Here is a 13,084-nt window from a genome sequence, read left to right as displayed (position 1 = left end):
CCATGAGGTGCTCTTTGTCCCGGGCGTCGGCATCGGCTTCCTCCTCCAGCAGCGCCGTGAACGCCTCCTCGTCTGAGTCCATCGCCAGGCAGACAAATCGCCGAACACCTGGCGGGCATGTAGGCGCGCAACCGCCGGTATCCCTGCCCGCGTGGCCGGAGCACCGGAAAGCTCGCCCAGGAGCGGGGTGGAGGCTGTCGCGACGAACCCTCTCTTTTCCGGCGGGGGAAATGGCGCCGGAATAGGCATGTCGGCGGAAGGGGGCGTGCTCACCGAGGCGAATCTGGACGTGGGAAATGTTTTTTCGCCTGACAGTGGTGGCCCAGGCGCGGATTTTCCTTCCGTCGGAGCCCCCAAGGGCCCCCGATGCGCTGGGTTCGGCCTAGGATCGTCGGGCCTAAAAATGGACCGAACCGACGAAATTCGGCATCCTGGGGCGACTGGGGAGTTTTTTCGATGTTGGAGTAAAAAAACCCACCCTGGGGGCTGTTGGTGGCACGAGTGGAGATGCTCTTACCATTAGCCAAGTCGTCTCTTCCCCGCGCACGGAAACAGAGAGTAGCTGGGAAAGCGCCTCCTCTTCCCTTTCTTTTTCTTAGAGTTAAAAGCACTGGGGGTCCTAGAACTTGCTGAGAATGTGATGGTTTGGTCCTAGAACTTGCAAAATGGACCTACTCAGTCCCATAACTTGCACCAAATGTGCAACTTTGGTCCTGGACCAATCACAGAGCGACAAGTGGACTGGTCGGGCCCGAGTCGGTCAGCGCACGTGTTTTTGCAAAACCCCCCTACCTTTCGTTGTAATCAACCCGTAGGACACGAAAGCATCCCCTCCAACACACACGCACACCTCAGGTGGCTTCTTGGTGCGTGCTCTAGGAATATGCAACTGGAAATGTTCAGCTTGTCAACAGGATAAACACATGAAAACTCTCGCAGTTTCGTGCGCATTTCGTGAGCACGGATCAAGATAAAGGTTGCAACTTCGCAACATACGTACCCTCCGAAGAGGACACGCCATTGTAGGTAAGATCACTGCCTAGAATACACTGTCTCAGCAGTTATATGAACTGACAGGTCTAATGTTGGTGGCTCTGTGCAGAGGGCCGAGTGGATCAAATACCTGGGAACGTTCACGAACTCCGAAGACATGGCCAATGCTGTATATGATGCAGTTAAGACCAGTAAAATGCGACTGAATTTTCTTTGTCATGATTGAGATAGAAGACTGTGTGTATGCATTCAGTAATATTGCTACCATAACAAGTAACTCAAAATTTTAAGACAAGTTGTTTCTCCTAATGCAGATTAAGACAAACTATTTGTGCTTAAGCAAAGCAGTTGCTGCCCTAAGCATCCGATTCAAACCTGTAGTAGCATGAGTTGAATTCACAGAGGTATGCAACTTTACATCCAAGGGATCATGAATTTCTGGTGCATTTATCTAAGCAAAATTTTGAATGTATAGTTTTTACTGATCATCAGTGTACTATAACTACTACTGCTATAGGGAGTATGGACATTTGTCAGAGAAAGCTACAAGTTACAGGTAGCATATGGGTTTTCCCATCCCATTTAATCAGGGTGATGAGTTGATAACAATGCCCAAACCCCAGTGTGTCATATGGTTTTACATATGTAGTGTCTAACAAACTTCCTGTTTTTAAAAAGATTGGTCAGATGGAGCTATCTCGCAGCCCCAGTTGGTTCTTGCTGATCTGATAGAAGTTTTCTTCCCAACGGGGAACTACACAACAGTTTACTTCAGGAACCTTGCAAAGGTATGCGCTATATTTTATCCAGGCTATCTTTTTCCTTCTATTGAATTAAACCAGTAGCCCCCCAAAAAAGGATGCTGGGCAGCATTATAACTACTCAGGAAGAAGGGGTCACAGAAATTGGCCCTGAAATGTGCACTAGGAGCATATCCACGCCCATGGAGCCTACGATCCCGCCCTGTCAATGACCACCTTAGATGAACATTAAGACGATTGAAGCTTTAGTGCTCGCAAACAGCGCAAGCTTATTAGTGGGAGTGTTGGAATTATTCTAATTTCTAGGTTGCTGACAAGGTGACTTGAACGCCAGTGTTTTGTTAAGTGTGTTACATCAGTCGCCAATTGACTTTTTTCCAAGAGCAGCAGTTGTATCTTTATCTGTCGATCGTTTTGATAAAGTGATCACAGATCAATACAAACTTGTTTCAGCAATATTACTTGAGAATGGCAAAACTATTCTTGGTACAAATATTTGCAATTTTGTTTCCTTAAATGATAATTTCTTTATAAGACTGAGATGAACTGCTTGTAAGCTCAATGGTCTAGTCACTAGTCACATTATTAATTTGGCTTACAAGCGAACAAAAGAAATACAAGGCCACATGGAACAATTGGAGCATGATCAGCGGTATCACCTTCAGGCACACAATTCGATGTCAAATGTGCAGCATTCTTATACCACAGTTGATTACAACAAAAGGCAGATTTTTTTTTTGTACAAACGCGCGTTGTGACCCGCTCAGGCCTGACGAGTCCACTTGTTGCTATGTGATTGATTCAGGACCAAAGTTGTGTTAGAAATTAGGGTTTGCGGTCTACCCCCTATTCCTCTGCACTTATCCGTGGTGCCGCTCACAATTTGCATATCTGAGGCTAGGGGGTAGGGATCTTTTTATACTGTTTTTCCAAAGAGTCCACCTCTTATACAGATATAAGATTCCTAGTCTTTTCCACTAGTTTTCGGGATAGAGTCCAGATCAAATTACCAACCACGATCATATTTGTCTGTTAATGGATTCTACCCGTTATGTCCCCGGAGCACGCGCTTGTGAGCAACGCGCCATAATAGAGTGTAAATTCCTCTAGTTATGTAGATCAACATTAGGGCTGTAATCTAACTATACGATCTAGCTCCTTCCAATTATCAGTGTACCCGGGTAGCCTTTCCAATATAAATGGTATATTGTATTCCACTGATAATCGACCAGCTTCCTTAAGCATATAACTTAAGTACGTTCCAACAAGTGATAATTTTCCATGCTAAACATGTAAAACAATTCCATGTACAAATACATGTATAATTTCATAATGAGGTATTCTGAATATTTAATAATTCCAAGTAATTTGAATATAGTTGCAGGACACATAATTCCAACATCTCCCACTTGTCCAAAACGATCATTCAAATATTCGTAAACCCATAGCCTTAACATACTTGCCAAATACCTCCTGACTAAGAGGCTTAGTCAAGGGATCAACAATCATATTAACACTACATTGAAAACCCACAAATATATATACGGTGATACTTTCCTTCAATATGTTTCCTTACTGTGACACTTAAAATCACTAGAGACCTTTAGTTTGCACCTAATTATTCCAGCATAGCTGTCCTCGGCGCCTCGAGTATTATTTCCTCGAGTGTGATTCCACCTTTGTAGGCACCTTGAGTATTTTGTTTCCTCACGTGAAATTCCGCATCAATTATTTTCCATCACATATATAATAATATGATTAATTTCACATCGAGTCAAGTATAAGATAACCATGTTGAATAAATTTTCAAAACCACATAAATATCAAATCCGATCAGTAAATGAAGTTCCATAATTAACGATGTTTTGAAAGAAATTCCTGACTTCGGTCAGTGAACCTGCACCATATTAGTACTACAAAAAAATTGAATATGCGTACCTAGACTTATTTCTCATCTTGTAGATAGAGTAATAGCTTCCTCAATGTGTTTACCTTTAATATAAATTTTAGAATAAGTGACAGGTTGTGATGCACTTTCCACAATCTTATATGATGTGTGAGATTTCCTTAGCTGCTCGACTTTCATTCCACTGCTTGAATGCAGCATAAATTCCGGTAGCTAAGGTATAATAATATAATGAAGATACATACAAATTCCAGTATCATTTATTATTCTATTTTCATCAGGAGTTTAAATATAATTCCTCACTGAGAATGATTCCCTTTACCAAAGGTATTTTAAAATAGTTTTTATGTATTTCTACTTGTAAAACATAGGATGTTTCAAATGTTCCTTTCATATGAAAGTTAAAAGATGACCAAGCTTTCACTTCCATCAATGTGACTTTACCATTGCAAACAACAAAACAATATTAACATATCCAATAGTAATGCAAAATACTTTACACTTATGTTTGTAAATGAACGCCTTGCTTTATATAGAAAACTATATGACCTGCTATTTCATTGATGTGAAGCTTGTTATAAGACAATACATTAATATATTCAATTCGCAAATCATGTCTTTAGTTCCTCTTTCCCAAAATTCCACGAGAGAGAGTTTCCACAAAATATATTTCCCTTTGTGCAAAGAACTGAATGGCAAGAGTGACATTATAATATTCCAATGAGACAAATTTCCTTACAAATGAATAAAAACACTTACAAACAATGGGCTTGCGGGTATTTGGTGTGATAATAAGTTTCCAAACTATAGAATTTCTCATTGAGTTTATTCCTGCCCGCATTTCTTCCACCCATAGTTGACAATGATGAAAAGTTTCAAGCCTTCTTAGGAGTCTTCCTCTACTATTTAGAGTGACTTCCCCCAAAAATGACATAACAATTATCCATAGATTGCGTTCCAAGTTAATTCCTCCCACTTATCCTAAGCATGACATGTTGGGAGTGTCACTTGTAGTTTCCTTGGGTTAAGATTGTATTCCAGTATGATTGTCAATAATTCCACCCTTGATCATAAAAATGATTGTGTTCCTACTTTCCACCAGTATTCATTTCCAGAGAACTAAGGAAACACCCTATGATCCACTAGAAGAACCATGAAAAATTCATGGTGTGCGCTTTGTAATAACTGTGAATTTCATGCCAAAATAGAAGATTTCCTTCCAGCCAAGTGACTGTACTAGATGGAGAAAGATACAACAAATGACATTACACAATGCTTCTTTCCAAACAAACGAGGGAGTATACAAGACAGTCAATTCCTCTATTCAATTGTGGAGTGTACGGTATATAACAATGGTGAATAATTCCATGATCTTTACATACAAACGATATATTCCTGAAGTGTACTTCCCCCACCAATCGGTTGTTAAAACTATGATATTGTTTAATCAACTAATTTTCCACTTCAGTATAACATGTGACCAGCACAATAAAACCTTCCGACTTGTATAATAAAATATAAGCATAACCATGTAAAAGTGTAACCATGGAAGAGTGAGATGAAATAAACAATGTGACCTCTAGTGGGGATGTCCAAAGAAATATCGTAAGTATATAAAAAAGAAACGATGTGAAGCCCTTTCATCTCCTTCCACCTTAATAAACAAGGTGTATTAAAAAATTCATATATGCTTCACATGTACCATTAGTCCTCCCACTAAAGTTTAAAATTCCAGAATCAATAAGCCTCTTGATCCAGTTCCAAGATATGTGACCAAGTCTTTAATGATGTAGATAATAAGATTCCAAGCATGTGTTCCCATTGTCGATATTCCTCCATATGGAGTAATCTTTGCCCAATATAAAAAATTGGTCTACCAACTTCCAATGGAGATCAAGAAAGATGGACCATTGTGTGAAAATCATAATGCACTAATTTAACCATTGAGCAATATTTCCACTCTCCCTTTTCCAAATAGTATGTCATAATCAATAGGTTCCAAGATGGAGCAATAAATTAAATCCCTTCTCACTGAAGTTGAATAGCCTGTCCTATAACAATAATAGTTTTCCTCCACAAAAGGAGTTTGATGGCATAATTTCCAATCCAAAGTATATCAAATTCACAATTAATTCCTAAGTACATTAGTTTTCCCTTCGGAATTGTTGCATGCCAATAAGATTGCTATTGTACTCTAATATATATGATGTATATAAACAAACACCATACTCCATCTATTTTTAAAAGAAATAGCCACAAATAAAAATATAGTGCAAACATTAACATCAGACATACCGATAGATGAAGAGCAAATTTCCTGGAGTGACCCCAGCTTCCTCTTTGAATAAGTGATGCTCAATAAAAACACTTCCCTGAAATCCCTTTTCAGACTATGCATAATTATCTGCAAGATATCAATTTTCTCCAACAATAATTTTGCACTGATTAGACTGAAAATAAGTGATTCCACTAAAAATGATTCCTTTAGCGTGTCGCAATGCACCAATGAAATTATTCAATGTCGACGATAATATGAAAAACTCCACGGGGCGCGAACAATGCTCGGCATCTGTATGTTGTCCAAAAATCTGTAGTATTCCGGTGGGTTCCATGGTATTCCAGCAAGATCCTTTTGCTGTGCACTCCTTCCGGCGTACGACATCCGTTCCCGACCACTGCAACGTGTGTTCTCACTATTTCGAGAGTATGCCATCGAGTGTTTCTGTTACAACCAGTTCTAGCTAGTTTTCCAATGATAAAGAAAACCCAACTATTTCTAGATTCCTCGATTGCTTTTCAGTTTCCACCAAACATCAGTAGCTAGCTATCTTCTTGTCGCAATCCAAGTATTATACTTCCACTCTTCCTTGGCGTGCCTTCCTCAGATTGTTGCTAATTCCTTTCTTAAAAATAGAATGATTTCCTCCTTAATTGCAGCAATCAACTACCGCAACAATGTTTGTTGTAGCCACTGTAGGAACAACTCACCCTTGAAATCCCTGTATGGCTGCATCAGACTCGGCGAGTAGGCAGCACCTTTCCGTGAGCACCAGAACCGGATCTGGACCCGCGTAACAACGGACTCAATGACTTGGGGAAGCAGACGACTTCCCAACTCCCAAGGCAGCAGACCTCACGGTTTTGAGAGACGGCGACGGGCGCGATACGGAGCGAAGTTGGACGTGGTGAGCCGGCATGATTCGTACATGTTGAGAGACGGCGACTGGCGCGGAGTTGGACCCGGTGAGTCGGCAGGATTTGTACTTCCGGCAGATCGAACTCGTGGTCACGGACCAGCTACAACTTCGATCTCCGTGCGTGAATCAAAGAGGCATGGAGAGCTCCCTTCACGTGAAGAATCCATCATGGCTCCTTCCTTGAGCCACGGGGGAGATTGATCCACTTCCAAGAAGCAAGATCAGACTACGCATGTGGACGTGCTTTGCAGCTTGATTTTCCTCCTCGATTGACGCATAGGCTGTAGCACGTAGGCGAAGAGGCCGAGTAGTCCATGAAGTTGACCAACCAGGCGGCGACTTGGGGAAAAACGCAAACCAGATGCTTGCGGCGACAACCGGCGGCAGAGTAGGCAGCGGATTTGGGTTCAAGCGTCGGCGGCCGAACCTTGCTCAAGATACCAATGTTAGAAATTAGGGTTTGCGCTCTACCCCCTATTCCTGTACGCTTATCCGTGGTGCCGCTCACAATTCGCATATCTGAGGCTAGGGGATAGGGACCTTTTTATATTGTTTTTTCAAAGAGTCCACCTCTTATACAAATATAAGATTTCTAGTCTTTTCCACTAGTTTCCGAGATAGAGTCCAGATCAAATTACCAACCACGATCATATTTGTCTGTTAACGGATTCTACCCGTTATGTCCCCGGAGCACGCGCTTGTGAGCAACGCGCTATAATAGAGTGTAAATTCCTCTAGTTATGTAGATCAACATTAGGACTGTAATCTAACTATACGATCTAGCTCCTTCCAATTATCAGTGTACCCGGGTAGCCTTTCCAATATAAATGGTATATTGTATTCCACTGATAATCGACCGGCTTCCTTAAGCATATAACTTAAGTACGTTCCAGTAAGTGATAATTTTCCATGCTAAACATGTAAAACAATTCCATGTACAAATACATGTATAATTCCATAATAAGGTATTCCGAATATTTAATAATTTCAAGTAATTTGAATATAGTTGCAGGACACATAATTCTAACAAGTTGCATATTTTGGTGCAAGTTGTGGGACTGGATAGTGTCATTTTGCAAGTTTTAAGATCAAACCATCACATTCTTAGCAAGTTCTAGGACCCAGTGCTTTTAACTCTTTTTCTTATCACATCCAAATCCAAGTGTACAGATCGGTGCAAGGAACGCTACAAGCCTATCCGGATCGGTTCTGCTCCTCTTTCCCGTACCCTTTCTTTCCTCTCGCTTCGGTTCTGAGTCCCACCGGGAGGCGCTCGCGCGACCGGCCGGCCAGCGGCGGAGGTTGAAATCAAGAAATTCCCAGCCGCACTAGAGGGAAAGCGCAGCTCTAGGGCCGCCGCAGCGCCGTACCTTAGCGTCACCGCGGGCGCCTCAATCACGCCTCCACCCCCCCCCCCCCCCCCCCCCCTCCTCCCGCCTCTCACGCGCGTCGCCGTTCCCGTTCTATCTCGCTGGGACATCGTGTTCCTGCTGTCTTCACCCCGTCCCAGTCTTTGGCCATTGAGGTAAGGTTGTTTTCATCCAGCGACTAACTAAATCACACTGACCTTCATACACCCGGCACACTTATCGGGAGGTGATTACATAAGTCAGCCCAGCCAAACACTAGTACTAAACGAATTTTCTATGCTCCTGTAAATAGTCATAACTTTAGGAAAAAAAAGTCTCAGGTTCAAGAGCCAAGGATAGGATCTGCTACTGTTTCTCACTCCCACTTTAGTTGTAATATGTAATTGTATACGTATATTAAATCATCAGGAAAATATTGCCAGATTAACTAACTTTATAATTTAGCAGCACTAATTTGGTGTGTGCCTGAATAGGTTTTGCTACATTTCAGGTTGGGCTTCCCAAATAATTTGTCTCTTGCTGCATTTAGCTCATCCGTCCTTGGAAATGGCAGCACCGAAGCCCATTACTCGCCTTATTTCCCATGTCATTCTTGATTTGGATGGTACCCTCTTAAACACAGGTGACCGTGAATTCCAAAAAATTCTTCCATTGTTTGATCTTTCCAAGTTAAATAAATGCTGAATGCCCATTTCTGCTTACCTTGGTTGTACCATTTGGCAGATTGCATTGTAAGCCAGGTGCTGAAACCATTTCTTGTTAAAAATGGGAAAAAGTGGGATAGCAAGAAAGCTCACAAATTTGTTGGAAAGACACCTTATGAAGCTGCAGCTGTTGTTTTAGAAGATTACGGACTCCCTTACTCCACCGAAGAGTTCCTCTCATTGATTAATCCAATGTTCAGCGAGCAGTAATGTCACTGAGCCTCTTTATACTTGTCTATGTTTCGCAAAATGCATATTACCATCTTACTGTAGTGGAAAATCTATACATTTTGTGGCTGCATCAGGCCATTCGCTTGATAAAGTGGATTGTTTAGTTCAGTCTTTTCAAGAACATTTCTTTTTTTGTGTGTGCATGTATATTTTTGTGTGCCCATTTGCTTTCTCCCTGTAATTCTTATGAATTACTGAATACCCCTGATAGGCTAGTTTTTTTTGTTAATCTCTCTCCAATGCTGCTACTAGAAGTCTTACAATCATGCCTTTGAGGTGTGCCTATCTTCTTGAGTTTACATCTGCATATGCACATGTTATACATTAACATCTGCATGTTAGTTGTACTCATGGATATGATAATAATACAAAGATTTATATATATGTAGGCTGACTTCAATATCTCTCTGTGTTTTATTAGTACATACTTAAGTTATGCTACTATATGATCCTCTAGAAGCAAGCATCTGGTATACCATAAAGTGGGTTCAAAGCCAAATAGGCTTCAATGTGCATGTCTGGTATGCTTTTAGATTGCACAGTGCACTTGACAAGTCACTGTAGAAGAATTTCTGTAAATCAGCAGCAGATTATTTTAGTTCTTTGGTCACGCTCCTTTGATGCAATTTAAACAGCAAAGTGAACTTTGGGTATAGTGCAGAAAGTACTTCAATAGAAATGAAATTATGAAAAGGATTTGTGTCTAATGAAAGTATTTGTAAAGATTTTCTTACAAGAACTTGTGGTAAGGTTGTGACTGGTATTGGGCATGATGATAGAACTACTACAATTTTCTAATGCTGTAATTTTCACTTGCGGCTGTATTCCTTCAGATATATGAGTAGCATATTAAATTTCATATTGCAGATGGGGCAACATAAAAGCTCTTCCTGGAGCTAATCGGTTAATAAAACATTTGAAGAGCAGCAGGGTGCCAGCTGCTTTAGCTTCCAACTCTTCAAGATCAAACATTGAGTCCAAAATCTCGTGTCAGCAAGGTATCCTTTTCCAGTTTTCCATGCTTCAGGGATACCTAGATTTTTTCGTGTTCTTCTTTTTATTTGGTGGAATGATATATTACTTAGTTTACTATTATGATGTATAGGTTGGAAAGAGTATTTCTCTGCAATTGTTGGTGCTGATGAAGTAGAGTCAGGAAAGCCATCCCCAGATATGTAAGGCAATGTGCTATATAATGTTTTCATTACTGACACCCTATAGATTTATCAAACTGATCTCATTTAGTTACTTTTGTTCTGCTGGTGTGGTGATATACAAGATTTCTGGAAGCTGCAAAAAGGATGAATGCTGATCCTTCAAATTGCCTAGTAATTGAGGATTCTGTGTAAGTTCTGCCTTGGTTAAGTAATAATATAGACATGTTTTCAGTGGAACACCATGCACTTTTTGATGGAACAGAAATTCATGTTTCGATATGCTTGAATTGGCATGGATGTTTGGTTCTCGTTTCTCAAAGCTACAAGCAATAAAACATAGCTTCAGTAACCATCTGATAACTTTTGTGAATTTCAATAAATGTTATTCTTGCTTTATGTTAAAAAAGAACAATATCAGTCTTTTTGACAGATAAAATCTGATATCAATGATCTTCCACATCATAATAGCTTACGGTGGTACAACTTGATGAATTCACATAATAACACTAGTTAGAAAGCTATGCTAATGTGCACAGCATAGAATTTTGAATTATGCGGAATTGCAGATGCATCTCTGTTCCATATATTTCTGTAGATATTATGTTTACATCCACCACATCTACACTAGCATTACTGGTTCCCTAACTTATATTTTAGCGTGCAGTGTTTTAGTAACCATATTACCTTTAACATTTTCAATTAATGATTGTGCCAGGCCAGGAGTTACGGCTGGCAAAGCTGCAGGAATGCATGTCATAGCTGTCCCTTCAGTACCCAAAAGGACTGATGAATTCAGTTCCGCGGATGAGATTATCAATTCCCTCCTTGACTTAAGGCCTGAAAAATGGGGTTTGCCACCCTTCAATGATTGTATGCTCTAACTCTTGGGACTATCTGTTTATCATTATCTTAGAACAACATGGACATATTCAACTTAACTGTTTATCATTTTTCTGCCCAGGGATTGAAGGCACTTTACCAATAGACCCATGGTTTATTGGTGGGCCAGTGATCAAAGGATTTGGCCGTGGTTCTAAAGTACTAGGAATACCAACAGGTATCGTGGAACATATTATATAAGTAAATATATCACTAGCATGTTTTCAAACCTTAAAGTGTCTTGAACAGTTCACTGACTTCACAGGCTAACACTTCTATGAATGGTTTTGTTCATTGATGGACCATTTCAGATGTTACCCCACCTACCTGGCCTACTTCCAAATACCTGTTATGTGTTTTGCGTTACTAGGAAAATTGCTAGAGGAACCCATGCTCTGTAGAATAGCTGACGTTGTGCGTGTTATTAGATACATCAATCGTTTGAAGCTGGTTTATGAGCACCTAACTGAATTGTATGTTGTTTAGGAACACTGAGTTTTTGGTTTATATTTGGACTTATCCCCTTTAATTTTATCATAAGGCACCTTTGGTAGGTCTACTTAATGACTCGGGTTAAATATGCGTGCATCAACTTAATTGGCCGACAAGATATATAGAAATGTCATAGGGAAACTAGTTTCACATGATAAAATGGGACACTCCTGAAACTCTGGGAAAATTTTCCAATCTTGGGTGAAGTATATCCTGTTGAAATTAAAATATATACTCTACCAGTTCCACCTTTTGGTTTTCTTAGTAGTAAGTAGTACACTCAATTCTTCTTGGTCACTGATAATTTTTTACCTGTCTTGTAGCGAACTTGGCCGCAGAAAACTTTTCCGACATACTGTCAGAGCATACATCAGGTGTATACTTTGGGTGGGCCGGACTTTCGAAGCGAGGCATATACAGGATGGTCATGAGCATTGGCTGGAACCCTTATTTTGATAACACAGAGAAGACAATCGTGAGTGCTCTTTACACAGGCCGTTCCTTGTTTAGCTGTATTATTTTGCTCTAAGAGGCATTGATTTCAGGAACCATGGTTGCTTCATGGTTTTGATGAGGACTTTTACGGAGAGGAGCTGCGCCTTGTTATCGTTGGGTACATACGACCTGAGGTAACTGAGAACCAAATGACATTTTTACTGGCAAAAAAGGAAGTTCTGTTTTTAGTAACTAGCTAGTAACCCTTACTTCTTTTGAAATGCTCAGGCAAACTTTCCTTCGCTCGAGAGCTTGATCGAGAGGATTCACGAGGACGGGAGAATCGCAGAGAATGCCCTAGATTTGCCGGAGTATGCCAAGTACAAAGAGTTGCCGTATTTGAGAAACCCGTTGCAACAGGGTGCTGCTACTGGCGGGAACGAGGCGGAGCAAGAGTTTATATAAGCGACCCGACGCTTTGAAGCGCTCAGTGAGAGGCCACCGCACATTCTCTACTTGGGAGATAAAAAGCATTTCTTCTGATTCAGAAACGATGCCGCTATTTTAGGAGTAGCGGCGGTACCACTGCTTATGGCCGGCTTGGCCACTTGCCCAAACACAAACAGGGATGTTGATTGCTATTCTATACTGTGTATACTTGGATTCCCATTATACTACAATTTATACAACGAGAATTGTGAAGATGGCATACTGTGAGTGGAAAGCTTTTAGTCACGTACCATCTCTTCTCTGATATTACTTGGTACTAGTACTGTACTTTGTAAGCATGCATCTGAAACTCGAACAACTGTAAACGAGGCGATGTACCATTGCTGCCCCTTGTGAGCAGTCTACTCGATCCCAACGGTGCATGAAATTGAGTAGCTCGTACATACTGGAGGGTAATTCAAACGTGGTCACTTTACCCATCCCCGAAATTTACATTGGTCACTGGACTC

The 13,084-nt window shown here is 40.8% G+C and overlaps 2 protein-coding genes across 3 annotated transcripts; both read left to right on the top strand.

Annotated features, from left to right (window-relative positions):
• The first annotated feature begins 247 nt into the window (after positions 1-247).
• LOC125532840 lies at positions 248-2,103 on the top strand. The gene is made up of 4 exons (XM_048696731.1): positions 248-298; positions 1,103-1,184; positions 1,672-1,781; positions 1,880-2,103. Exons 1-4 carry the CDS (start codon positions 248-250, stop codon positions 1,964-1,966), a joined length of 330 nt encoding a protein of 109 aa, XP_048552688.1. The 3' UTR covers positions 1,967-2,103.
• Positions 2,104-8,071: 5,968 nt separating this feature from the next.
• On the top strand, positions 8,072-12,829 carry LOC125508547 (bifunctional riboflavin kinase/FMN phosphatase). 2 transcript variants are annotated; one of them, XM_048673284.1, is made up of 11 exons: positions 8,072-8,382; positions 8,718-8,849; positions 8,951-9,137; positions 10,030-10,160; positions 10,268-10,337; positions 10,442-10,507; positions 11,035-11,189; positions 11,281-11,376; positions 12,014-12,165; positions 12,236-12,319; positions 12,414-12,829. In XM_048673284.1, the coding sequence occupies exons 2-11, from the start codon at positions 8,774-8,776 to the stop codon at positions 12,588-12,590; spliced, it is 1,194 nt and encodes a 397-aa protein (XP_048529241.1). In that variant the 5' UTR covers positions 8,072-8,382; positions 8,718-8,773; the 3' UTR covers positions 12,591-12,829. The 2 variants fall into 2 exon arrangements, with proteins under 2 accessions (XP_048529241.1, XP_048529248.1); XM_048673291.1 differs by having other exon boundaries at positions 8,701-8,849.
• The last annotated feature ends 255 nt before the right edge of the window (positions 12,830-13,084 follow it).

This window comes from Triticum urartu, chromosome 1 (assembly GCF_003073215.2).
Source record: "Triticum urartu cultivar G1812 chromosome 1, Tu2.1, whole genome shotgun sequence".
In the NCBI taxonomy this organism is placed as follows: domain Eukaryota; kingdom Viridiplantae; phylum Streptophyta; class Magnoliopsida; order Poales; family Poaceae; genus Triticum; species Triticum urartu.
Note: the sequence above shows the minus strand (reverse complement) of the source record. Positions and strands in the feature narration are given on the sequence as shown.